General features: G+C 37.7%; 3 protein-coding genes across 6 annotated transcripts in view; 2 read left to right on the top strand and 1 right to left on the bottom strand.

Moving 5' to 3' along the window:
- Positions 1-17,301, bottom strand: part of LOC110068090 (uncharacterized) — a 56,864-nt gene extending 39,563 nt beyond the window's left edge. For 2 of the 4 annotated variants that reach the window (XM_089293058.1, XM_089293059.1), the window contains exons 1-17: positions 17,037-17,301; positions 13,927-14,010; positions 12,123-12,207; positions 11,904-12,013; positions 10,894-11,016; positions 9,268-9,372; positions 8,081-8,176; positions 7,732-7,815; positions 7,102-7,188; positions 5,535-5,639; positions 5,208-5,378; positions 4,602-4,706; positions 2,254-2,316; positions 1,525-1,608; positions 1,031-1,096; positions 612-716; positions 109-213 (exon numbers count right to left, since the gene is read on the bottom strand). In XM_089293058.1, coding sequence (XP_089149184.1) covers positions 109-213; positions 612-716; positions 1,031-1,096; positions 1,525-1,608; positions 2,254-2,316; positions 4,602-4,706; positions 5,208-5,378; positions 5,535-5,639; positions 7,102-7,188; positions 7,732-7,815; positions 8,081-8,176; positions 9,268-9,372; positions 10,894-11,016; positions 11,904-12,013; positions 12,123-12,207; positions 13,927-14,010; positions 17,037-17,048 — 1,590 coding nt within the window. In that variant the 5' untranslated portion in view covers positions 17,049-17,301. The remainder of the gene's footprint in view (positions 1-108; positions 214-611; positions 717-1,030; positions 1,097-1,524; positions 1,609-2,253; positions 2,317-4,601; positions 4,707-5,207; positions 5,379-5,534; positions 5,640-7,101; positions 7,189-7,731; positions 7,816-8,080; positions 8,177-9,267; positions 9,373-10,893; positions 11,017-11,903; positions 12,014-12,122; positions 12,208-13,926; positions 14,011-17,036) is intronic. The other 2 variants (XM_089293060.1, XM_089293061.1) reach the window with 2 other exon arrangements.
- A 102-nt stretch (positions 17,302-17,403) lies between these two features.
- LOC149109687 (three prime repair exonuclease 2-like) lies at positions 17,404-20,701 on the top strand. Its single transcript, XM_089293057.1, has one exon. The coding sequence runs from the start codon at positions 17,435-17,437 to the stop codon at positions 18,293-18,295; it is 861 nt and encodes a 286-aa protein (XP_089149183.1). The 5' UTR covers positions 17,404-17,434; the 3' UTR covers positions 18,296-20,701.
- Positions 20,702-22,939: 2,238 nt separating this feature from the next.
- LOC110067608 (three prime repair exonuclease 2-like) lies at positions 22,940-26,287 on the top strand. Its single transcript, XM_089294547.1, has 2 exons — positions 22,940-22,976; positions 23,101-26,287. The coding sequence occupies exon 2, from the start codon at positions 23,145-23,147 to the stop codon at positions 23,739-23,741; it is 597 nt and encodes a 198-aa protein (XP_089150673.1). The 5' UTR covers positions 22,940-22,976; positions 23,101-23,144; the 3' UTR covers positions 23,742-26,287.
- The last annotated feature ends 478 nt before the right edge of the window (positions 26,288-26,765 follow it).

Genomic DNA, 26,765 nt, shown 5'->3' with positions numbered 1-26,765 from the left:
AACAAAAAATAGCAGAGACTCAGTTGCTGAATGTATCCAGTGGGTTTGAATGCTGGCTCAGGTCATTGCTTTGTGTTCTATAACAAGATACTGAAATATTCTGCTCACCTCATTGCTTTCTGCAGTACTTCTATACTGTTGCTGAAGACCAGTGACAGAGTCTTTCAACACTTCATTTTCCACAAACAGTTTCTGAAATTCCTCCACTGTTTCCTTTAAATACAAATACAATGAAGAAACATGATTATGGTATGGCAGTATGCCTTGAGATTAAAACTTATTTCAGTGTTCATGTACGGTTGCATTCTTTGAAAACTCAGCCTCACCCCCTATATTAGTCAAATAGGCATTGCTTCAAAAGAAGTCAACCATAATTTATCTCTACATGCATCATGTCTCTTAAATAAATTTGAGCGCAGTGAGTTATTCAAAATGAATCTACAAGTAACCTGTTCGTTTTCACTAGAATTCTCCAACACTAAAAAATGATAACTTTAAATGTAAATAGTGGGAGCTTCTAAGTGTCTTAGAAAGTCTAAGGTACCCAACTTCTGTTTTGTATGGCCGTTGTTAAAGGTAAATTTAGAAACCAACACTACCCAGAAACATACCTTGTTTTTCTCTTCCAGTAGCTGTAATTCTCTCCTGCTGTCATTTAAGGCTGTTTCAATGTCTTCTTTCTCTATCTTAACAACTGAAAGCGTCTTTCTTAATTCCTATAATAACAGACAAAGAACCATGATTCGCTTGCCCACTAGACCACCTAAAATATCACTACAAGCAGGTCATCTATGGCTGCTTTACAAGTACATGTACAGTAAAATGTTAATAATGCTGCAAAGCAAACAAGAATATTGGAAAATGCATGTGAATGCGAAAAAGGATAGCCATGGATTTGAAATCAATTCAAGTCAGGGAATTTAATTGCTGTTGTTGCTCTTGCTGTTTTTCTTTTCAGGGGAGAGGAAGCTTTCTATATGACTTTGGTACTGAACTTTGCAAACACTAATACAAATGGTAAGTTAAGTACCTTAACTGACATCTTGCTCAAGTCTTCCTGAGAAGAGCTCATTTCTTTTAACTTGTTCTTCAGTCTCTACACATTTTCACAAAACAAGAAGGAAAGCATACATATTAAATTCACTTGCAAGGTACCGGTAAGTAACATCAAACTTACACTGTACGTTAACATGAACACAGTGATTTACAGACAAACATATTTCAGGAATGTGTATATAAGGAGAGGGTATGTGTCTTTTTAACCAAGTATGATAGCTGTACTGAAAGAAAACCAGCCCAGGGCCAGTATGGTCCTGAGGCTGACCCAAACAATTGAAAATGTCCCCATGGATTGTCATCATTTCAGTGGTGCAATAAATGATTTGCTTGCAGGAGAAATAAAAAGAGGAAACAAATCTTGTGCAAATGTCCAGGTTCCTAATTTTTCATTGACCCTTACCTGTGCATAATAAGATTTTAATAAACAAGTTTTATTTTAATCTGACAACCACACAGAATACTTACATCGTGACTAACTTTGAGTGTTTTAAGAGATTTCAGAGCTTTCTCTTTCTCTGCCCTCAGTTTGTTCAGTTGATCACCAAGTTCCTGATTTCAAACGAAAATGTTGTTAGTTTATGTGGGTACATGTAAATACAAATAACTTAATATTATGTTTTTAGTTAACAATTAGACTCCAAACCTGGGTTTTATATGAGTGAATAGTCAACAAGGCATAGCAGAGTTGACAATCACTCATAGAAAACAAGGTGAGTAGTCCAATCGCTTTAGTAGACACAGCAAAAACCCTACAAACTTTCGTATTTACATGTATAAGCCAAAAATTACGAACAATGTTCAGTTTCGTCACATGATCATTGTCTATCAGAGAATAGAAAATAATGACAACACCAATCAGATTCACAGATTTCTAAAAGAAAACAGCCAAGTGCCTACTAATTAACATTATAGGATGAAGTCTGGCTCATAAAATGGAGGGGTCTGCAGGACTTGAAAAAACCTGAGTTCCAACTTGCCCTTTGAACAAGCGGCTCTTAAATTTTGCTCGGGCTGGGTAAGTCTTAGTTAACTTTCTTTTTCATTTAGTTGGTAGACATCTCGCCTGGGTCCTTGCTGAGTGGGAAAGCGATAAATGACACGTTACTTGTCTGCCAGGAAAATCAACAAGTCCCAGATGACTGGACAGCACTGGTCTAACTGTCAGGTCACTGTGACACTCACCAGAAAACTCACCTTGACATAAAACTTGTTCTCCTCACACTCCTTGACAGCAGTCTCTAAATTTTCCTCAACATCCTACAAGACAGATTATCCAATCAGTTCCCTTTTGTACACAACAAATTTGACTGTTACTTGGCAAATAAATAAATAAATTTATATTCAGGATTTTATATTAGTTTCTGAGAAAATAAGCACAAATAATAATAATAGTTGCTCTTATCAATCTTAGTATCTGGAGTTATCCCAGAATGTCATGCAGAACTGACAAACAATAATACAATAACAATTATTGTTATTTATTAATGATCCCCTAGTAAGAACAAGAAGATCTGTTAGATCTTATAACCACGCTTTTAAAATTTAACTGTTTGCTTAGCACTACCGTCGGAACGCAGTGCACATTCCAAAGCAGTCATTGATGATTCTTTTCTTACTGTAGACATCACATCACTTGATCAACACAAACTGTATTATAGCACCATCAGTGGTAGCCGTTGACAAATCTCCGATGACGTAATGGTCTTAATCTAGAACTTTCTTCAGGATATGTATGGGCATGAATGATATGAACTACACGATAATAGCACTATTAACAACAGCTTTCTTTCTTAAAAGTTATGATTAAATTTAATTAGTGTTTTCCAGGAGTAAAAGGCTAGCAAAGTAGTCACACAAGTCATATAATTTAATAATAAAACTCTAGCCCGACCGATGTATCAATTTTGGTCACTCCAGTGACCACAGATTGAAAACGTGACAGAAAATTGGCGTTATTTTCGATTCTCACCAAATTTGGACAGTGGGATGATCTCATTATTAGCCAATTACAGGCCATTTTTCAGCTCTTTTCATCATATCCCCCCCTTGGGAGAATTTTGTCAAGTTAGCTAATTTAGTATGCAAGCCACCGTAATGGCAGTCACCGTCGGCGAAATGTTCATTTGCTTAAAATTGGGGCAAAATCTTTCGGATATGGAAGTCAGGACATTTGTAAGGATACAGAAAGTAATTTGGGACCAGTTGCTGGCTTCTAACACTGAATTTATCCAGAAGTAAGCTGTATTTTTGTTTTCGCACCAAAAGCCATGCAATGAAATATTATCGGCTTGTTCTGCTGTCTTGTTCTGTTTTTTCTCTTGGAAAAAGATGTTCCCATTCAAGTTTAAGCTCTCAGGCGATAATTCTGGAGTTTTTTGGCCGAAACGTCGGCTTTGTTATGTTCGTTTTTTTTCGGTTGCTATGGGCGACCGTTGCTTCCTTTGTTAGGTCAAGTCTGGGGAGTGAGGTCACAAAAAAATTCTAATTAATTCTGGTTTTGTTCGATTTCGCTGAAATTTCAACACTATAAAGCTGGATTGTTGAGGAATAGATTTACCATCTGCCGATGTGTGGTAGCTATTAACGCCAAAGTGATATATCACTTCAAAGTCAGGGTTTTGAAGAGATTTTTTTGCAACATGTGGGTTTGGCGTGATTTTGTAATTAGAGGTTTTTGTTGACCCCGAAGGAAAGAATATCCGGAAAAGGTCATTTCATCGACGATTCAAACGAATATAAATATGTATATGTTCCAAGCTAAATTTCTGGAGAAAAAATATAATTTTTGACGAACGCTGGGTTTTTAATTTTTTCCCGCGAAAGTCAGTATCGGAGATGAGATTTATTAATGTTTCAACAGCTTTTGGTGAGTAAACATCACAGGTTGCGTGACTCAAAATTTGGCCGAGTGGAAGCTTGGGTCTGGTCGCCGACAAATCTAAAAAAAAAAAAAATCACGGGTAAACCATGAACCGCGCTCGGCCCAAGGCCGCGCAGTTAATATTATATTACTAACAGTGTTAATTAACATGCTTTAAGGTGATTGTTAGTTAGTTAGGCATTGTTTATGTCAGAGTTATTAACCAGCTTATGTTAGAAGCACCATGCACAGGTTCAAAGGTTGTCAGAATCACTACACATAATTTATTTCCTCACAAACCATGCAGTACAGAAGGTAGGTATGGCAGCTGAGGATTAATTGTTACACAAATTCAGAAAAAAATAACAAAACACAACATAATGGTTATAGGGCTAGGAAATATGGAGCAAAATAGTTCTAGTAGACCTACAGCTGCACATCTCTTAAATTTTAATAGAAAACATTCAAGATTTCCATCAGCTGCCAAACTACTGTGAAGTTCCAAAAGTAGCACCACCCTTCCGCATCCCACCAAAAAGTAAAGATCCTCCAAAAGTGGAATTAAAGTTACATGGTTGGCATCCAAGAGGTAGCAAAACCCTAAGTCAGAATAACAACTCTTGCTACTTTTGGGAACTTTACAGCAGCCTACCATCAGTAATATGAAGCGACAGCTGCATACCCTTACAGCTGTCTCCCGCCCCTCATACTCTGTACGCATGGTCTCCAGTGCATTCCTAAGGTGCTCCACTTCTATTCTAGAAAGCTCCAGATCACTTCTCAACAGCTGCAGCAAGTTAAAAGTGATAAACATCAAGAAAGCACACAGTCAAGAGAGATGGATTTACAGTGCATACTGAAAAGAAAGCTTTAAAACAGTGTGCAGTGGAGCATACAAATCTACAAAATAATTCAATATTCTAACAAGTATTTTTGGAGGCATGTGGGCTCCCTGACTTAGCTGCCCAGAGAAAAGCTGTTTTACACATGAATTTTAGTAGTGGGACTGGGTGGCAAGCCACCCCTCCTTAATCCATCCTTAATTCATCCAAAATAAACATTAAATTTCTGTTGTTCTTGTTCTTGTTCTTGTTCTTGTTCTTTGTTTTTCTGTACCTTGATCTTCCCACCCCAGACAAACTTGTTACTTTATGGGTAAATTGCATCAACAAAAGGCAGTTCACACATTAACCTGTACTCAGCCATAACAGCTGACATTATGGATTACAGCCCTTAAATGCAAACCTGTAATAGTAGGGATGGTACACGCAATAACGTAAAATCTAACCTCGTTCCTGTCTTTAAGCTCCTCATTTTCCATAACAAAATGTTCCCTAATAACTTGACCCATGCCAGGCTCACTTCTAACTTCAGCTCCTCCCTCCTGCGCAAGGCGATCAAATCTACATTGGAGTTCATTTCTTTCCAAAAGTAGCTTCTCTATTTGATCCTTAAGATCCTGCAAAAGACCAAATAATAGACTCCTGTGTATGATCAGTTGCCACATAACATTACAGCATGCTTGGCATCACCAATCAAATCAACATGAACTGGCTACTAAATGTATATTGCAATCATGTGGGAGCCACTTTGTGTTCAGAGCAATTTTTGTTACCTTAACCTCTTGTTCCTCTTTCTCATTACAGGAATCACTAGATAACTCCACAGCCTTCATGAGCTCCTCCTTTTCAACCATGAGCTTTGCTAATTTGGCTTGAAGCTATAAAATAAAATTGAAGAATATAATTAATACAACCCTATGCGCTAAAAAATATTAACATAGTAAATGGTTTGAACCCAGGAGTATCAGTAGTTTAGATACATGTAGTGTGATCATCCCAGTGCAGGACTGGTACATGTTGGTGATTGACATTTCAGCAACCTGAGTGGAAGTCATCTTCAGATTGTCACTTGATGATGTGTGTTATAAGTCTGGTCCACTGAAAGTGATTGGTCAGTTTAGCCATTACAGGTATGTTATTGGCTGACAGGCTCGTGTAAAGTTTGTCAACAACCATTGGTCCATTCAGTAGTATGTTTTGATCCATATTACAGTAAGTCAGTTTGTTTGATATCTGTTTGTCATAATTTGTCATCTGTAAGCTGCCGGTAGTAGTGACTACATTGTAAGTCTTTCAGCCATTAACATCACAGCTAAACTGACCAGTCACTTTCAACAGACCAGACTTATAACAGCATTGACTGACTAACACTATTCACTTGACTCTAAAGATGACTTCCACTCAGGTTGTTGAAACATCAGTCACCAACAACACTTCTTTTCAGAAGTACTGTAGAAATACCCTCATCTGGACTATCACACTGAAAAATATTAACTTCACTACTGCCACAAAATACAGTAGTAGGTGTCTTGCAAGAACTCATGAACATGAGGTTGCATACAAGTTAGAGGGGATAAGGTTAAAATTAAATTCAGTTCTGTCTACAGTCTGCTGGCTCCGCTACCTATTAGGGAGTTTAAGAAAACCGTTACAGCAACGGCAACAGCAATCTTGCTAAACAAAAGGTTTACTGAGGAGAACAATGGCTGTGCACATGCATTATGATTTTTGGTACATTTCTTTGCTGTCCTATGCAAAACAACAACATGAAATGACCAAATTCTGCATTGTCTGGAGAACATGAACCACGACAGCTAATTTTTTAAGTGTTTATTTCATATTTAACAATAGGTCCTAGATTCAGTTTTGCAATAGCTTTGACAGTGATAAAATAAAGTAAATGACTTTAGGGTACCACGAGATTCGTAGTTAACATATAAAATCATATTTTAATTGATGTCGTCCTTGGCGTTGCTGTCGTGGTTTCTTAAGCTCCCTATTCTTCTAGTTAACGTGCAACCCATCAGTCCCATGTGGGCTGGGAAGAGAGTAGTCTGTCTGCATGATTTTTTTCTTAGTACTAACTATTGGTGAACTTGGTTACATATAAAGGCCTGCAAAATCATGTGATGTCCATCCATAGCATGGCCACAGCCACAGTCACAAATCAAGCAGTGGATTAAAAAAGTGCTTTCCTTACAGAGCTGTTAATAATTACTGAAATGCATCAATCTGATGACAACTACTTTACCAGATACGTGAACATGAACCAGTCTGTGCACTACTGTAAGAAATTTCCAAGATAAATGGATTACTTAATATTATAATTAATACTCTCACCTCCTCTGTCAATGCCAAGGATTCAGAGTTCTCAATTGTTGCAGACCGCTGATCATTGTTCAGTGATTCAATGTTACCTTCCAGTTCCTGCAAAAACAAAATGCAGTTCTCAGAACTAATTCAAAGAAAGATACTTACATCATACATGTCCTACCCAGCAAATAAAGTGCTGTCTTTTGCCAGAAAATTGCCAGTTATATTGAATTGACTAATAACAGCATAATTTGATCAACACACCACGAACAAGTGAAAATTTCATGACAAGGCATTTTAGGCCCCAGCTGCAAGTGCAACTAAGAACTTCTGTACTAACACTGAATGGCTAAACAGCAGCCCAAATGTTCTTGCAAGTGCAAAGAAGTTGCCAGAGGAAATCATGTCAGTGCCACAGGCTGATTCCCATGGGTGCTCTGATGACTTCAGAAGTGTAGTCAAATGATTAAAAACCTTGCAACAATTTGCATACAATTAATCCTTTTGATCTCATTTAAACTGAATGCAAATCATTGGATGATCAGTTACACCAAAGATCTATCTCTAGCAGTAATTCCATTGGGCCATGCTATTTAATGTCTTGAACAGGTTGTAGGTTTTGTGAAAAAATCCAAACCACTGCATAAAAAATCTTACCTTGCACTTGTCTAGAAGTTGGTAATTCTCTTGTTCAAATTTAGTTAATGTCTCCAGGGTCTGCTCTTTCTCCAGTTGGAGGGCCTAATATGATCACAACAAACCATAGAGTGACATTTAATCTCTAGCAAAGAATCCAGAGATTGTCCTATAAACCTTGTAAGCTCAGTGGTGAGAGCAACCCCCCCCCCCTCCCTACCAAGTACATGGGAGATCAATGGTTCAAATCCCATTGGGACTCAGAATTTTTCCTTATAAGTCCCAAGTTTACATCAAGCTGAATGTTTCATCTTTTGCAATGTCCTTGTTGTTGTTGGATTTAGTTTTGGGAAACATCAATATCACTCACTTGTATTTTCTGAAGCAATTCTCGATTGTCTTTCTGTAGCTGTTCTTGTACTCTGTCTTCTTGGAGAGCTTGTGTTTCCAAAGCATTTTTGTATTCCTTAAGTACACAACCAATTGATTTAGATACATGAATGTTATAAATAGAACCATTAAAATACTAACCTCTTCCCAACTGAACACCAGGGCCGTACTCAGGAATATTCGCCCAAGATCCGCCCAAAAAATGACTAAGGGTTAATATTCCCTAGTACAGCTAAAGCAAGCTACATGTAGGTTGGTAACTAACGACAGTCAAAAGTTTATAACATAAGGCGCAAGGGCCATGCTTGATTTTAAAATACATGGTTTATGATCATTTCCATGGAAACCGTCCATGTGGCTAAATCCCAACTAAGAAAGAACCATCTGGACTGGGATGTTTGAAGGCCAGTTAACGCTAACCCGAGATTAAAAGTTAAACAAAGTATTCACGTATCTTGTATAATTATGTTTTTTCACTGCTAATGTTTTGTGTTGTTTGAGATTACTCATGTTGAGCTTTGAACAACCCGGGCCAGAATGCTTGGAATTAGCTCCAGACTACCTTGCCATATAGCATTTAAAGCACAATTAATTTCCAAACTTGCTTCACTTACATTAAGATTTTTTTCTAAAATAATAGTGTGAGCTCTTTAATGAACATAGTTTTATTTGGAATTCTTGTGAATAGGAGAACATCCATTATCTTATAAGAATATTTAAAATAATATGGATGTTCTGATGCCCAGCCAGTCCCATACAACTGTGCCTCAAGTGTCCAATGCATTTTATATATTGAGCAGTCATGTCAGGTGCAGTTGATTTAGATCATGTTTATCTATAGTACAGAACTCCATAAAATTGCTTTCTGCAACTCACTATGAATTTCACGCCTCCAATTCTCAATTTTTTGCAGGGAGTATAGACCCTTTTCATAAATAGCTACCAATTTAAGATTCTTTTGTCTGCATTTAAATTAGCCCCACTAAACTCATTTGGGAGTAAAAATTCTTTTGAATTATCAACTGAAGAACGAGGTTAGTCAGGCTAATTTTAATACTTACAAAAGAATTTATAATTGGCAGCCAATTATGAAAAGGGTCTATGAGATGCAAGATTCACAGTGAGTTACTGAAGGCAAAAGTTACGAGCTACTGTACAACAGAATACCTTTGCCTCCTTAGCAACGCTTTGATATTCTTCCTGCAAAACTTTAAGAGACTTTTGAAGTCCATCTCTCTCCATGACAATAGTTGATAATTCCTCTTCAAGTTCCTAGAAAATGAGTTTGAACACAAACATACAAGAATTAATACTTACTGTTACCACATGCCTTTCACAAATAAGGGATTCTATACTCACTTCCTATATTATGTACCACAAATGTGACAACAATATTCCAGTTTATTGAACAAATAAAGAAGCCTAAGCCACGTGTTACACTGTGATAAAACATGACGGGCATTTAAGAACACGAGGGAAATGTAGAAAACATGAGCCACAGGTGAGTATTTTCTACATTTCTTGAGTGTTCTCAAATGTCCGGAGTGTTTTATCAGAGTGCAATACACGGCTTAGGCTTCTTCATTTGCTTTATGATAGAGGTACATGTGATGTGGCGAAAAACAATAAAACACACTTTTTCTATGTATTATACTCTAATAAAACATGGGTTTTTGACCAACCAGAGTGTGCGCAGGGTCCTATCTATATTATAATATCATATAATAACGCAATCATTATAAATATCAAACAGTTTAGAAACTTTTACCTCATGTTTCTCCTTAATAATATCAGACCTGTCATTTTAAATTTTTCAAGGGCATTTCAATGTTTATAGCCACGATTTTAAGTTTAGAATTCCTGAGTTACTTGAAAAAATAACCGGTCATTCAAACAAGCTTTTAACTATTATGAAAACTTGTAATTATATTTAACACCATTTGTATCATTTAATCCTGCTGTCACAATGTGCTGCAAGTTGTTATAGTGATTGAGATGTTTTATATTGATTTTTCAGCCATTGGAGTAGTTCAATGAGCCCGCGTAGTGTACAGCGGTTGCATGTATTACCATGTGCTCTTATCAATACAATCTTGTTGTTGGACCTGCCATCTTGTGTGTGTATGTTCACTCTTCTAACTCACTAATGGAGACAATAATTATTAGCCTACAAGAACCATTGCATCCACCTCACATCCAAAGCTGAAAGGCATGGTATTATTTGCAGGGTATTGAACGAAACGGGGTCAGTGTTTTAATTTGGTTTTGATCTGAAAAACTTTTGTTTAATCATCGTTAGTTAATTTTCTGACATTAATAATCTATTGAATGCCTGTAATAATGATTAATTGGATCCTCATGGTTAATCAATAACATGGTCCTATTATTAAAGACTGGATCATTGGATAATGCAATTCAAGAGTTTTTATTGGCTTAGCCATCATGGTCATGAGCCATTATACCATGCTCTACAAATGCAGCTGTACATGTATGGTTAAGCATACATGTAATTTTTGGGCGCATCTTCATTGTCTATTTTATTTTAGTTTTCTATATTTTGGGAGTGTTTTTAATAAAACAATTATTCCACTCACACTTTTTGGATATAAGATGATTACAGCCAACTTGGCACTATGCACCTTGTTGGCTAACTACCATCTTATTTTCAACTAACGTGCATGGAATAATTCTGATTAAGTGTTCTTTAATTTAAAACTTACGACGCATAGTTATTTAAATAAATTAAATAAGGGTACTTAAATTTTGAATTTAAATTTAAGCCAGTTTTCTTACTTTAACTGTCTTTTCATGCTCATGCTCCAGCTCATTGTACATTCCCCGCAAACCATCATTTTCCTCAAGCATCTTTCTTCCAAGTTCAGCAGCCATTTTTAACTCTCTATTTTTCTTTAAAATCTGATTAACGAAAGGGTGGCAATAATAACATTTACATCCTACATGTTTAGATCTTTTTTTAGTTTTATGATTCACTAGTTCAACAACGCTTAAAAAATGGAAGGATTTTAGATATATAATTTTAGAAAACACAAATGTTTGGCAAAGGTGTCCTCAACCAGTTACAAATTATTTTTTAAAGTATACCATGTGTTTAAATATAATAATTGCCCATCTGTTTATGCACTACAGCCATTACTTAATGCAATACACCAGTCAACTCAAAGATAAAGTTCCATTTTTGCAACAAGTTAATACAACAATATTAACTCTAGTTAATAGATACGCAAACATGAGTTTTTCTGAGGGTGTGTTTTTCAGATGCCAAAACAAAGAAACACTTTTGCAATATGGCCAGGAGATATAACATCCTTGAAATACATAGCTAACAGGTTATGAATCCCTTGGATGAAGTCACTTCTCAAAAGAAATAACAGAAGATCAGTAAATTATTTTAAACCACTAAATTATATATCTGTGATACATGTAACTCTAGAATGTCTAAGACAAAAATGAACCGAACCAAGCATTTGCAGTTACCTCAAAGTAAAAAGAAGTAATGTATCAAACAAGAAAGACTGTGTCTGACCACATTTCCAAACACCGAGAAGAGAGTTGACGAACTTTGAGGTGTTTGGAAATGAGGTAAAACACTGTCTTGAGTGTTTGATATATCTTCTAAGTCGAAACTAAAACTAAGATGAAAATGGAGAAATAAAATCGTAAAAATCTATGCGAATTAAGATCAGATATCCAAACACCATCACAGTCATGATTTCCTTTGTTCAAACATGATGAATTATTAATGAGTTTGAGAAAAATACATTCTATACATGTAATACATGTACCTTGTCTTTCTTCTCAAATTCTGCATGCACCCCTCTTGAGAGCCACTCTCTTTTTTCATTTTCCAATCTTTGAACTTCATTCTTTTCTTCTTCCAGTTGGGATGACAATTCTAAATATCAAAAATCACACAAAGCTTTTAATTAATACTTCACAGTACTGGATGGACAGTGTACAGCTGAAATATCACAGCAGAACTACAATTTAAGTTGTACATGTACCTTCACATTTTCCTTTAGTTTGCTTTAACACAGCAAGCTGTTTCCTGACGTACTTGATGAGCTCTTCTTTAGGAAGTGACTCAAGCTGTGAACACAAGATCACACCAAGAAATCAATATTATCATATTGATGTTACACAGAAGTACTACTAACATGTAAGTTCTCTCATGAACGTAGGTCAATTGCAATGCTGTTAAAAAACTATAACTGGGAAAATAAAGGGGTACTGACGCAAGTCAAAACTATGAGCACCAGAGTGTAGCAGTGGTTAGAAAGGAAAGAAAGGACAGAGGCAAAGAGAGCTAGCTAAACGAACCAGTCATGCATATTGTATTCCTCTCCATTTCAGGGCTGCAAATAATTTTTTCTCTTAAAAGGACATATGTCCTACTAAGACACCATCTTAGTTGGACAAGACAAATTGTGGTTGGAGCCATCACCAAAAAAAGTAAGAGTTACTCAAGGTAAATTTTTATTCATCCTTAGCATTATGTGATTTAGCATAAAAAAATTGATGTGAAGTTTATATGAAATAATTCATATATGAACTGCGGTTGTGGATGAAAGTGAAGAATGATCATCGCAGTTAATTTTCCAATTTAAGCAATTGGAAAGAAGAAGCCTGAAAAAAATCAGGGCTTCAACGGGATTCGAACCCGTGACCTCCGCGATACCGGTGCGATGCTCTACCAACTGAGCTATGAAGCCACACATTGGGAGCAAGGTCAATTAATCGAGTTCATATCTTCCCGTGAGGAGTGAAATGATGTGAAGTTTATATGAAATAATTCATATATGAACTGCGGTTGTGGATGAAAGTGAAGAATGATCATCACAGTTAATTTTCCAATTTAAGCAATTGGAAAGAAGAAGCCTGAAAAAAAATCAGGGCTTCAACGGGATTCGAACCCGTGACCTCCGCGATACCGGTGCGATGCTCTACCAACTGAGCTATGAAGCCACACATTGGGAGCGAGGTCAATTAATCGAGTTCATATCTTCCCGTGATTAATTGACCTCGCTCCCAATGTGTGGCTTCATAGCTCAGTTGGTAGAGCATCGCACCGGTATTGCGGAGGTCACGGGTTCGAATCCCATTGAAACCCTGATTTTTTTCAGGCTTCTTCTTTCCAATTGCTTAAATTGGAAAATTAACTGCGATGATCATTCTTCACTTTCATAAAAAAAATTGTTGTAGCATGGCTAGTCCCTTAGCAGGACACCCTCTATCGTCAGGTTGACTTACCAATTCATCAGTATTCAATAATTGGCAATTTTCCAACAACACCAACAACAATGCTTTATTTACTCTAGACACTTAATAAACATTCCAAGGACTTTGCAAGAACTGTGTGGACCATTGTAAATTATGTAGCTCTAACAACCCAATGTATTACAGTATATGGTTTGAACCCAGGAGTATCAGTAGTTCGTACAGTGTGATTGCCCGGGTGAGTGTAGTTCTGAAAAGAACTGTTGTTGGTGACTGACGTTTCGACAACCTGAGCGGAAGTCATCTTCAGACTGACCAATCACATTCAACGGACCAAACTTAAAACATCATCGACTGACAAACACTATTCACTTGACTCTAAAGATGACTTCCGTTCAGGTTGTCGAAACGTCAGTCACCAACAACAGTTCTTTTCAGAACTACACTCACCCGGACGATCACACTATACGAACAACCCAATGTATTCTTTGCAAGTTACAGGGTACAATTTCAGCTATCCAGTAACGGTCCCAAATGCATCTGTTTTCTGTGTTCTCGTAACTTAAAGATAAAAGAATAATGCCACTTTACCTTTCCTTGTGATTTCACAGGGGTTGTGCTTGATGAGGATTCCTTTTTTAAACCATTTGTTACACCAGGAGGGTCAGGACCATTCTGTCACAAGAATTGAGAAAAAACATTATTGCTACCAAAGCCAATGACACTTGTTAACTAGGCAGAAGCAATACAAGAACAGTAAGAATTAAAAAACAAATTGAAAAAGATTAAAATTGACCAATCAGGGGATACAATAGAGTCTGGTATACCGGAAAGAGCTTTTTTTTACAGATGATCCTTGAAGAAGTTATTTCACTCCTTGCTCCTCACTTTGGATGCCTGGAACAGGATTTTTCCACCAGGCATAATACACCTACATGCACAATGTACACAGTACAGTACATGTGTTCTTGATGAGAAAATCTCTTCAAGTCTGTATAATTTTTTTTCTCATTGAATCACTGCATCACTGAGTATGAAAAACTGATTTAAAGATTTGCATTTATGCTCAGCCTCCTGGTAATACCCCACCCCGCCCCCCTCTCTCTCCCACCCTCAGAAGCTCAGAGTTACATAAAAATGTTACCAATAATACGCACCATTGAATATGAGCCTATGGATTTCTGTTTCAAACTTCTTTTGATTATATACATTTTCAGGGTGCAAAAAAAAATTTTTCAAGCCAGCCATTTGGGCAAGCCAAAAGTAATTCTCGCACTAGCTCCTAAAACATTTCTTACTGAAGCATGATTAATTATTAATGAAAGTTACAATAATTTCATTTCTTAGTGCATTTTAATCTGTAATTTGAACTTCCTCATGTATTTTCCCCAAAAAAGTTCTCTTGCCCAGTGGGCAAGCAAAAGACAAAATCTGCCCATCAGACTGCAAAATTCACGAGCTCTAGTCTATCAGACATGACTTCCTTTGCTCGCTGCATCTTACATGTACTTAGAGTTTGATATGTGTATTTATAGATACTGATCATCGGTTTACACCAGCGTCTTCCTTCCAGACTTCGCTAATCGGTCTTTCAGTTTTAAATAAAGCTTTTATTATTATTATTATTATTATTATTATTATTATTATTATTATTATTATTATTATTATTATTACATAATTATCTACACTGTTACAGAAACTAGACTGTGTGCTATTAGAGACTAGCTTTTTGTTTCATATCAGTTTGGTACAGTACAGAGTTTTATTGAAATTAAACCTTGTTATGCATCTAACATTGTTTAGACCAAAATCCATTCAAAACCCCACCTGTTTTTGAGACACAAACTTCCATCAATGTGAAAAATAAGTCCTGTCTCCTCCATCCCTCCAAAATAATAGTAACTTTGAGGTACACAAGTTTTTTTAATAAGATACAGAAAACATGTCCTGTGTACCTATCGAGGTATAGAAACAAGAGTGGAAGTTTGGGAGAACGAGAGATGCTGTGGAAACACAATCCTACACATACAAGTGTTTCCACAGCTTTTTCAAGTTCTCCCAAACTTCCACTAGCGTTTTTTACATGTATAACTCGATACATTGTAGAAACACGGAGAACATGTTTTCTATTTCTTTTGGAAAACAACCTGTTTACTTTGATCATCAAAATGTAAATTCTCTTTGCTTGTGCCATTATTACGTCAACAGCTCATGCTAGTTGTGTTTCTATCAAGTTTTAGTACAAATCTACGTCTAGTGTTCTATCACGAATGTCATCCTCTGATTACACTGTAGCTACACTACTCATGTTTTATTCTGTTGTAGATAGTGAGTAGCATAGCAGCCTGCACTGGGGGCCGCTTCTTTGTGTTTTCAAAGTGTCTTTGAAGAGGATTTAGATGAAAGTTTTGAACAACTACTAGATTATTAGATTATTCGCTCTCGAGTGATAGTTGAAAAGGGCGCAACCCGAGTCAACTATCACGCAATAGAAATCTCAAGCTCATAAACTAATTGTTTCAGAGAAACACAATTTTAAACCAATCAGTGCAGGTAATTTCTTTGGTCTATTTTCTAAGTGGGGATAAAATATAAAGTAACACAATTTTGTCACAGGTGTAAAAGTTAACATTGTTAGACCTTGACATGACTGTTCAGGAACTGGTTCTAAACAGAACATACTGCAATCTTTTATTTTCCCTTCCAAATTCAGAATACTGCAAGAATTTTTATTTTGTGCCCCAAATATCTCGTACCATAATATTGGCTTGAATATTTCTCTGAGCTAAATATCATTTAATAATTTCTTGGGATTTAGCCTGCAAAAATTCATCCATGCTGTTTATGGCACAATTCCTAACCCAACATGATTGACAATTACAGTGGTATCTATTTTCTGACCAACATGTTTCACTAATTTCACTGAATTGATCAAAATGGATTATGGTACGTTTTGCAAAGTCAAACTGATATAATTATTCACTGTGCCTGTTATCCATTCACATTTTTATCATTGGAAACTGTTTAAGATTTTAAACAGATCATCCACGGAGACTTAAACAAAACAATCATCAACTTTCCCTCCCTCAGTTTCCACAGAGAACATTGTAGTCTCATTTACAATCCCGTCATTAGTCTTTGTCTAGTTGACCGTTATACCAGATCGGATAAATCCACGTGAAAAAATTGACTCCACATATACAGTAGAACTCTCGAAAGTGGAGTATAAATATTGTGGAAAAGCAAACTCAAATAGTACGTGGAGGCAAATATTTGTCACAGCAAGGTACACAAGATCTATAATAATTCTTCGCTATCAACAAGGCAAGACGCCGTTCACAGCCGACAACAAATTAGATGTTTATTAATTAGTAAAAGTACGAACGGATAAACAACGTTTTAGACCTTGGATGTACTTAGAGGGCTTTAAGAGGATTAGGGTGTGCGTCTAAAGGCACGAAGTCCAGCATGTAAATACACGCGACCGCTTTTCAAAGCGATCAATGAACTTCACATAACGTCATCTCTTGTCACAAGAGCCTTGAAATATTCTAGAGCCCCAGCTTCTTGCTAAAGGCCACTAAATAGCGCGATTAATTTCAAAATACCTGCACAAAGCAAAGAAATTCTCAGCATGAATTTCTACTGAGAAACCACACGAATAAAAAATATTAGTTTAATAAACTCGGCTATGAACTTACAATTGCAGCCATATCTTGCTCTCAATCGCTGTACGTTTCGCGGTAGAAGACTCCTAACTTTAGCAATCCAAGCTAAACATGGCCATCATGAAGAGCACTCTTTACCCTTGTTTCCACAAAAGCTGCACCCCAATCTCAGGGCCAGGGATCTAAAAGTTCTGTCTCTTTATGTTCGGGAAATTTCGCACTTGTTCTCTTCGCTTCCTCCTGGTGTTTTTGCATTAGAGCGAACTCCCCACGTCAAAACTGCGCCGCGGAACTCAGCTGATTCAGCGTATATCCGCCAGACTGTATGCGACTTGAAAGATTGCGCATGGCTACGTGTCTAGCCTCGTTATGAGGCTAAGATCGTAAGTGCACTGGATCCAATGAGGCGGGAAATTTCCTTTCAGTGAAGTATGTTTCTTGTCGGCGTTAGGAAATTTTCATGTCATTTACTGCAGATCTTTCCATCTAAGCTATCCAAGACAACGATGATCGGCGATTCACAGTTTTCCACATTCATTTTCCTTGATCTAGAAACCACTGGATTAAGAAAACCCGTGGAAATCACAGAGCTCAGCTTGATTGCTGTTGAACGAGCTCACATCATCAACAGCTCGAAAACGAAAAGGATTCCTCGTTTACTCGACAAATTGACCACTTGTGTTCGACCAACAAAGGAGATTGAATCACAGGCTTCTATGGTGACTTGTATATCGAACGAAGATCTTGAGAGGAAGAAAGAATTCGACATCGAGTTAGGAGGAACTGTAAAATCATTTATCATGAGGCAACAGCAGCCGGCCTGTCTAGTAGCGCACAATGGCGACAATTTCGACTTCAAGATACTTGTTTCTCATCTAGATGCTGTGGGAATAACATTGCCTGAGACTGTTTACGCCACTGATTCGCTCAAAGCCTTTCGAAAACAACACAAAGAAGCTAAAAACGAGTCACACAATGGAGAAACTACAGAACAAACAGGAAATGGAAAACCAAAGCGGTTTTCTTGTTCTTTGAAAAATTTGTACAACACTTTTGTTGTTGGAGAATTTGAGAACGCTCATAGTGCAGAAGGAGATGCCTTGGCTTTGTTAAAACTCGTTGTACACAAACCAGATGTGCTGGAGTATTTAGAAAAAGGCGCGTATGAACTTTGTTGTCAGGGCAGTACAAAGCACTCTTCAAAGAAACCACAAGTTTCTTTGGAGGAAAAGGATGAAAGCCAAGTGCAGGATGAATATTTTTCACAGTTAGAAAAGGAAGGACTATTATGACAATAGGTAACTGTTAAAACTAGGATCATGCTAGAGCAGCCTGAAAAAACGGTGTACAGGTAGTTTTTTAACCTGCAATCCGGCATTCTTTTTTCAGCGAACAGGGGAAGGTTAAAAAAAAGAATGCCTTATCACAGGTTAACGGATGGTTCACCCAGAGCGTTAATCAGCTACAGCTTTGCAAAACTGAAACCAAAGCAGTCAATCACAAAGGACATAACAGTTTTCAATAAAGTGTCATAAAACCTAAACCAAACCAATTACTTACCAATTAGACTACTCAGCCAATCGCAAACCATAACAAACCAAAACCAAAGTAATCGCCTGATTACTTTCGACACTCAATTGAAAACCACTCTCTAATCTAATGAACAGAGTTCCCATTAATGCACAGTTGTTCGTCCTTTTCACACAAAAATTAAAAAAGACGCACAGTTTTAGGGCAAAGCGCATCCCTGAAGCGCAGGGAAAAAGTTCTCAAAATTGTAATATGCAAAAGACCCCTGAAAAGCAAAAAGAACCCCCAACTCTTTGGAACTGGAGGTTTCAAGGACCCTTAGCTATCAAAATTAGTGGGAACTCTGAATGAACCAATCAAAAATTGATGTAAATACACTTAACAACGTGTTTGCAAATTAGCCACAATTCATTTTGGTTTTACTGCTAATTAGAAAAAAAGTGGCACAAATTTGTTGAGGCAGTCATGTAGTACGGTAAAACCGAAGCAAATGCCAATTACCTTTGACACTCAAATGAAAATGCTTGAGGTAACCGTTAATCGTATCCCTATAATGTGAGACATAAGTCCTTGTACCAAGTGACAATACATCTGTGATGACAAGTCAGCTTTTTTTATTTCTAGACATCCCATCACCCCAGTGGAAAAGTGGTCATCAGTGCATTGGGAGTGCTCACAAAACTGTTAAGTGTCCAAAGACTTTTGTTTGGGTTTGGAGCTTGGAAACATTCTATGCTACGAAATTTTTAATGAGAATTTCAGGAAATTTCCAGTGGTATGAGGATGTCAACCCTATACAATATACGGTAACCCTAATTTCGAAAATTTCCCTATCATGATCTGTCATGATAATTAGTCGTGTTCTGGCAAAATCAGGTTGGGTGGCAGAGAGAGATTCAGGACTAGATGATAATTGCATCAATATGCAATAAAATTCTGGTTATAAGCACCCCCAATTATAGGCTCATTCACTACTCTAGAAAAGGACAGGGGTGCCAGTCATACCTTTAAAAGGTTAAAAAAAAAGTGGTTTTGGTAACTCCGAGGGGTGTTCAGCCTCAAAAGGTTTTGACAGCGGGAACTTCAGAAGTACCTTTTAGGGGGTACTGAGCCAAAACAAATATCATGGGAGATGTTTTGTTTTAGAATTGGTAGTGTCTTAGGGGTGAAAAAAATCCAACCATGCCTACAAAACAGGATCTTGATACCTCTTAAGGATTAAAAGACTGATTTAATGAACACCGCCATACCATAGATAACCCTAACAACAAATCTAAACCTTCTACAGCCACCGAACATTTCCTGCCCTCTCCTAATCACACTGCTAACGACATGCAATTAATCCCCATCAAAAAAATCTCTTCTAACCAAGACTCTATCCGTAAGGCCAGTCAAGCTTTTTTAATTCAAAAAGGCAGAACAATTGATGCTGATGGTCTGAACATCCGCTAAGAAACATATTAATTGTTTCCATTTGTTTTCTTTTACTATGTTCTCGGTATCATGTTATTTTATTTTACCGTATGCTTATCTTTAATTTACACTGTCAATTACTTTTACACATTCCCGGTATTACGTAAATATCGGCTACATAAAAACACGCCCCAATGTAAAAATTTCCATTGTACCTGAAGAAGGCTGGTTTGGCCAGCCGAAATATAGTGCACCTTCAAAAAGTCATCCTACGTTGTGTCGGTTTTTGCTTTTGTATTCTTCATTTTATATGTAAAGCCGATTAGATCACTATTGATCCAACGTATACCAGCAGGATCATTGTTCTGGTTGCTTGCTTAAACATTTTATACTTGTTTTTATCAATCAACTTCACCTCGTCATTCGTCAAAGATGCGTTGACGGACTTGCAACTTAAATCTTTGAAGCAGTCTTCCATCAGCAGTTACCTATCGTAACTAACCAGACTAATATAACCTGAAGCCTGACTGAAAGACACACAGGTCGTAAACATTTTAAACTGTATCACTACTTTTTGTTGAGGCTGTAAATATTGTATACACGTTGATGTTGCTTGCAATTATAATTTGTTGTTTTTAAAAATCACTAAGGGAAAGTCCTAGTACTGCAGTGTACACTGTAATACTGTTCAGTTATCGTCATTATATCGCCGGTTTGTACAGTATAGCGCGCAATAAAACAAAAATGTCATTTAATACGGTGGTATTTTTTTCTATTTCCAATAAGGTACTGTATTTATTGTTAGCTGGGCAAGCTCCTGCAAGCAGCCATCTATCCCCTACACCTCTAGTGGCTGCTTACAAGAACCATTCTCATAAGCCGCCAGCTCCAGTTACGGACACTTTTTTCACGTCCCGAGGATGTCCACTTACGAGAGCTTCGACTGTATTTGTAGATACAGAGGTGGATCCAGGGGAGAGGATTAGAGGGTTGCAAACCCCCTTTGAGTAGCATTTTATTTTTTATTTGTTTGACTCATCATAGAAATAATATGACAAGATAGTTTTATGTAGTTTGTAGAGGGGACGCTTCCCCTCAGCTAAACATTTTAGACACGGTAATAAAGTTTATTATTATTATTATTATTATTATTATTATTATTATTCCACCAATTGACTGATTATCAAGTTAAAAAAGATAATGTACATTTGGCAACTACACTACTACTTTTGATCACTGGTTGATAACAGGGAAACTCCAAATCTCATATCATGCCTTCACAAACTTTTTTCAAGTGTCAGAGATGCTAGAAATGGTGTTTTAGAGGGTAAAATTGCAGACTTTTTTCGGGCACATGGTCACGGACCCCCTCCCCCCCCCCCCCCTAGAAACTCACACCTGCAGTGCTCGCCATCCATGCAGTGGCGTTGAAAGTAAAGGTGTACAAACCCCCTTTAAGGAGTTCCTGCATCTGCCCCTGACATAACATTTAGTTGTCATCAATTACATGTCTAAATTGTGGAGGCCCTAAGGCTTATTAACAAGCTGAAGATAACAGGTAAGCAGAGAAAGAGTGCCAAATAGTTGAAAACTAGACCATAAACCCATATTTTTTTTTTAAAGGACAGTACTTCAACAGTTACCAATGAACCCATGACTCAGAACATTTAAAATTTCATACATTGCCTGGTATGGCTAGCGGATAAGTGAGCACAAATAATTATAATGTTTCTTTCTGTAAACAGTTTGCTGTTTTGTTTTCTTTTGTCCACGTATCAGTGAAAGAAAATTATTGTTTATTCCCATATTCAAGACATGGCCTGTAAACACACTTGACAGTTTCTTTCAAAGCTTTCAGCGTCTTCACTTTCCTTGAAATCTGGGCTCAAAACTTTTCTTTCCAAATGAAGGCATTGCTGCTCACGCATTCTTTTCGTAATATATGGTGACGCAATTCGTAAGGTCGCATACTTCGTTCGGTAAACCACTATCAGCGCCATTCGGTGAGGCCATCCTGGCCAAAACAAGCCAAGCGCTCTGGAAAAGGTTGAAAGACTAGAAAAACTAGACAGGATCGGGGGAGGGGGCAGGATTACTGACGCAAGCGTCGAAAATGTCGGAAATGGACAGATGGCATTGATGTCAGAGGTCAACACTGAATGATTGCAACAGGGCTCAAAGACCTTTTATTATATGGCTAGCTCCGTGAGCGGGCAAGATGAATCAAATCCTGCGCTGTGATTGGCTACCCGAGCGGGCAGATGGAGCTATCATGCCCGCTCGGGACTATCCGCTGTATCCCGCAAAAAAAAATTTCCCCCAAAGCCGTATAATAAATCCTTTATTCATCAAGCTTGTTCAGTCAAGATGGCTCGATATTGGCCTCGGTCTTTTTTTTGCGAGTTTATGGACCTCGACTCCGTCTCGATCCATAAACACGCAAAAAAAGAACTTGGCCAATATCCAGCCATCTTGACCTCACACTTGGTCAATAACCCACATATACAGTCTTATGATACTAACGTAGTCAAGCGATAACGGATACGTTTGACAGAACCTGACAGGGTAGAGAGCCGCTGCTATTCATTACTTGAAACCTGACACAGCTATATGCACAAAAGGTTCGTTTCTGCCAGCTTATGGCTTTTGCACTGGTCAATAACAATTTATGTGGTCATGTAAGAATTGAAATCCCGTATCCCGCTCTATTCCCCTTGCGAATCCCCTATCCCATTCCCATAAAAACACGAAATCCCGCTCCCGCTCGTAATTGTAATTCCCGCTTCCCGCCCCTGTTTTCAGCTCAAATCCCACATATCACGGCAAAAGAGAAAAGCCAAATCCCGCATCCCGCCAAACCTATTGGGGACCCTTGATTTAGTGGTTGGCAAATACATAATGATATCCGCTAGACTCGGGGACTGTATGCGACTTTCGAAGATTGCGCATTGGCTACGTGTCTAACCTCGTTATGAGGCTACGATCGCGAGTGCACTGGATCCAACGAGGCGGGAAATTTCCCTTCGATAGGTAATTATGTTTGTTGGTGTTAGGAAAATTACATGTCAGTTACCGCAGATCATTCGATCTAAGCTATCCAAGACAACGATGATCTCTGATTCACAGTTTTCCACATTCATTTTCCTTGATCTAGAAACCACTGGATTAGGAGAACCCGTGGAAATAACAGAGCTCAGCATGATTGCTGTAGAACGAGCTCACATCATCGACAGCTCGAAAACGAAAATGGTTCCTCGTTTACTCGACAAATTGACCACATGCGTTCGACCAACAAAGGAGATTGAATCACAGGCTTCTATGGTGACTAGTATATCGAACAAAGATCTCGAGAAGAAAAAAGAATTCGACATCGACTTAGGAGGAACTGTAAGATCATTTATCATGAGGCAACAGCAGCCGGCCTGTTTAGTAGCTCACAATGGCGACAATTACGACTTCAAGATACTTGTTTCTCATCTAAATGCTGTGGGAATAACGTTGCCTGAAACTGTTTACGCCACTGATTCGCGCAAAGCCTTTGAAAAACAACACAAAGAAGCTAAAAACGAGTCACACGATGGAGAGACTACAGAACAAACAGGAAATGGAAGACCATTTTCTTTGAAAAATTTGTACCGCAGTTTTGTTGGTGGAGAATTTGAGAACGCTCATAGTGCAGAGGGAGATGCCTTGGCGTTGTTAAAACTCGCTGTACACAAACCAGATGTTCTGGAGTATTTAGAAAAAGGAGCGCATGAACTTTATTGTCATGGCAGTGCAACGCACTCTTCCTAGAAACTAAGAGTTTCTTTGGACGAAAAGGATGGAGTGTTTGGTAAACATGAGTCAATGAGTTATGAGTGATGAGTCAATGAGCCCTGAGTCAAGTTAGGAGTCAGGTCAGCGGTTTTCAAAATTCAAAATGGCGGACGTCACAAAACTCGGAGTAAGTACTGACTGTGAATTCAGTGGTTCGCCACGCAACGATTTTTGTTTCTCGAATTCATTTTAATAGACGAACAAGTTCAGAGGTTGAAATTACTCAAAGGACGCTAGTTACAGCGAAAGACCTTAGAATTTTCTTGCTGAAATGGGTTGGAAAAGACGGGCGACTGCCATCGCTTGATCACAGCTGATCACTCCCAAGAAGTCGTACAAGAAACCTACTGACCGGAATATCATCTGATATGGTAGAAAATATATGGTTTACCACCTTTAAATCTAGTGTAGAACCTTTGGAACCTAAGCCAGCACCAATAAACAGCATGTCATGCTGTGCAGCCGATAAGGATTTACTACTGTCCCTCGAGCACATTGCCAAATATATTAATGGCACGGGTCATAAGATCAATATCCAATATGGCAGCCAATGCAATAGAACCGAACATCAAGACAAGAATAATTACTCCTTTTCTGTGCTAAACAAAAGTAGAAAATAGACAATTTAATAAAAATTTAACTAGTGAGCAGCACTCTGCAAACTGTAGTTGTATAACTTCTTTATTTCTCCTACTCGTTTCATGTGACTGGCGCACACTTCATCAGGGAGGTTAACAATACAACATGAAGCGCCTGTATATATACCTAACTCATACTAGAGGTAACATTTTATAAGAACACACCTACGGATATACATATAAGAATGACAAACTCTGCGGTAATATGACTAGGAAACAGGCGGTAAATTTCGGCAAGGTGTGACATATTTTAGGCATGATGTAATTTTGGCGCCCACAGTTTTAGCTAAAACTGTGGGCCCCAAAAATTACTTACCTACAAAGACTAGCTAATGTCACAGTTTTCTTGTGACATACTGCACAATCTAATTCTGATAAGATAGTGCTGATAATACTCTTAATACATGCGTGACTACAGTTGAAGATAATCTTGAAGAAAATAATCCTACCCAAGCTAGACTTATTCTTAGGTTTCTTGTATAGTAAAGCCATTACTTTCTGTCACTGTATCACATTTCACAAAACAATGGAAGCAGAAAGCTGAATGGATACCCCCTAACTCCTAGTTGTTTCCAAAACTTTTCCCTAGTTTCATAAAATGAATTAAAGGAAGAACTGTTTCTAGCATACCTCATAAGTTCCCCTTTGATGAAGGCTTTCTTATTGCTAGAAGGGTGAAACACCTCGAAGGGTATGTAAAGATATTTGTTAAGAGGTTTTTGAAAGGTGGAAAATTGCAGCACGTTCGAAGAGGTATCTCTATAGAGAAACAAATCCAGAAAAGAAATGCTACTTTCGCTAATACAGTAAGTAAGTTTAATTCGATCAGTTTTGCTGTTGAGAGCATTGAGAAATTCCAAGAGGGTACCTTTGGGCCCACACCAGATAGCAAAGATGCCATCAATAACACACTTGTACAGTTGTGATCAAGTGATGGCAGTCGCCCGTCTTTTCCAACACATTTCAGCAAGAAAATTCCAAGGTCTTTCGCTGTAACTAGCGTCCTTTGACTAATTTCAACCTCTGAACTTGTTTGTCTATTAAAATGGAATCGAGAAACAAAACTCGTTCCGTGGCAAACCACCAAATTCACAGTCAGTACTTACTCCAAGTTTTGCAACGTCCGCCATTTTGAATTTTGAAAACTGTTGACCAGACTCATAACTTGACTCATCGCTCATTGACTCATTTGACTCATAAAACAGGAACCCTCAAAAGGATGCAAGCCAAGAGCAGGATGAATATTGTTCACAGTTATAAAATGAAGGACTATTATGACAAGAGGTAACTGTTAAAACTAGTAGTTTCTTAACCTGCACCCCCAAGCACCCCCAATTATAGTCTCATTCACTACTCTAGAAAAGGACAGGGGTGCCAGTCGTACCTTTAAAAGGTTAAAAAAAAAAAGTGGTTTTGGTAACTCTTAAGGTGTTCAGTCTCAAAAGGTTTTGACAGCGGGAACTTCAGAAGTACCTCTTAGGGTATACTGAGCCCAAACAAATATCATGGGAGATGTTTTGTTTTAGAATTGGTAGCGTCTTAGGGGTGAAAAAAATTCCAACCATGCCCACAAAACGGGATCTTGATACCTCTTAGGGGTTCTTTTCAAAATTTGCTCCTTTGATTTTTCTTGTTTCATCAGTAACAATCACACTCAGTGAACCAGTAGTCAATGGTATTTTTTGTAGTACAGACCTCACTGTGTTCAGTCTGTATTCACAACCTTGGTCAAGATTCTCCCATAGAGACCTCCTGCTTGGTTAATAAGAGCTAATTAAATGCAATGTTCTTAATTAAGCATTGTTTCCTTTCAGTAAGTATTGTAAGTAATACAAATATATATTTTTGCCTTTTATCCAGGTCAAATAGAGATGTGGCATTTGATACTTTATTGCTTCCATCACTTTTAATACAGTAAATAATTTTAAATTTTATCAGTAACAAACCTTATAATCAAAAGTGATGAGTCTATAGAAAAGAAATAATGTTTTAGGTTGTCACTTGGTACAAGGACTTATGTCTCACATAATGGTTACCTAAAGCATTTTCATTGAGAGTCAAAGGTTACTGGCATTTGCCCTGGTTTTACCTTAATTCATGACTGCCTCAACAAACTTGTGCCACTTTTATCTAAGTGGCAGTAAAACCAAAATGAATTGTGGCTAATTTGCAAACACATTGTTTAAGTGTATTTGCATCAATGTTTGATTGGTTCATTCAGAGTTCCCACTAATTTTGATAGCTAAGGGTCCTTGAAACCTCCAGTTCCAAAGAGTTGGGGGTTCTTTTTGCTTTTCAGGGGTCTTCTGCACATTAAAATTTTGAGAACTTTTTCCCTGCGCTCCAAGGATGCACTTTGCCA

The sequence above is a fragment of the Orbicella faveolata genome, unplaced genomic scaffold (assembly GCF_042242905.1).
Source record: "Orbicella faveolata isolate gen_17 unplaced genomic scaffold, um_ofav_v1 contig_25, whole genome shotgun sequence".
NCBI classification, from domain to species: domain Eukaryota; kingdom Metazoa; phylum Cnidaria; class Anthozoa; order Scleractinia; family Merulinidae; genus Orbicella; species Orbicella faveolata.
The sequence above is the reverse complement of the archived record's forward strand: the minus strand, read 5'-3'. Positions and strand labels throughout refer to the sequence as shown.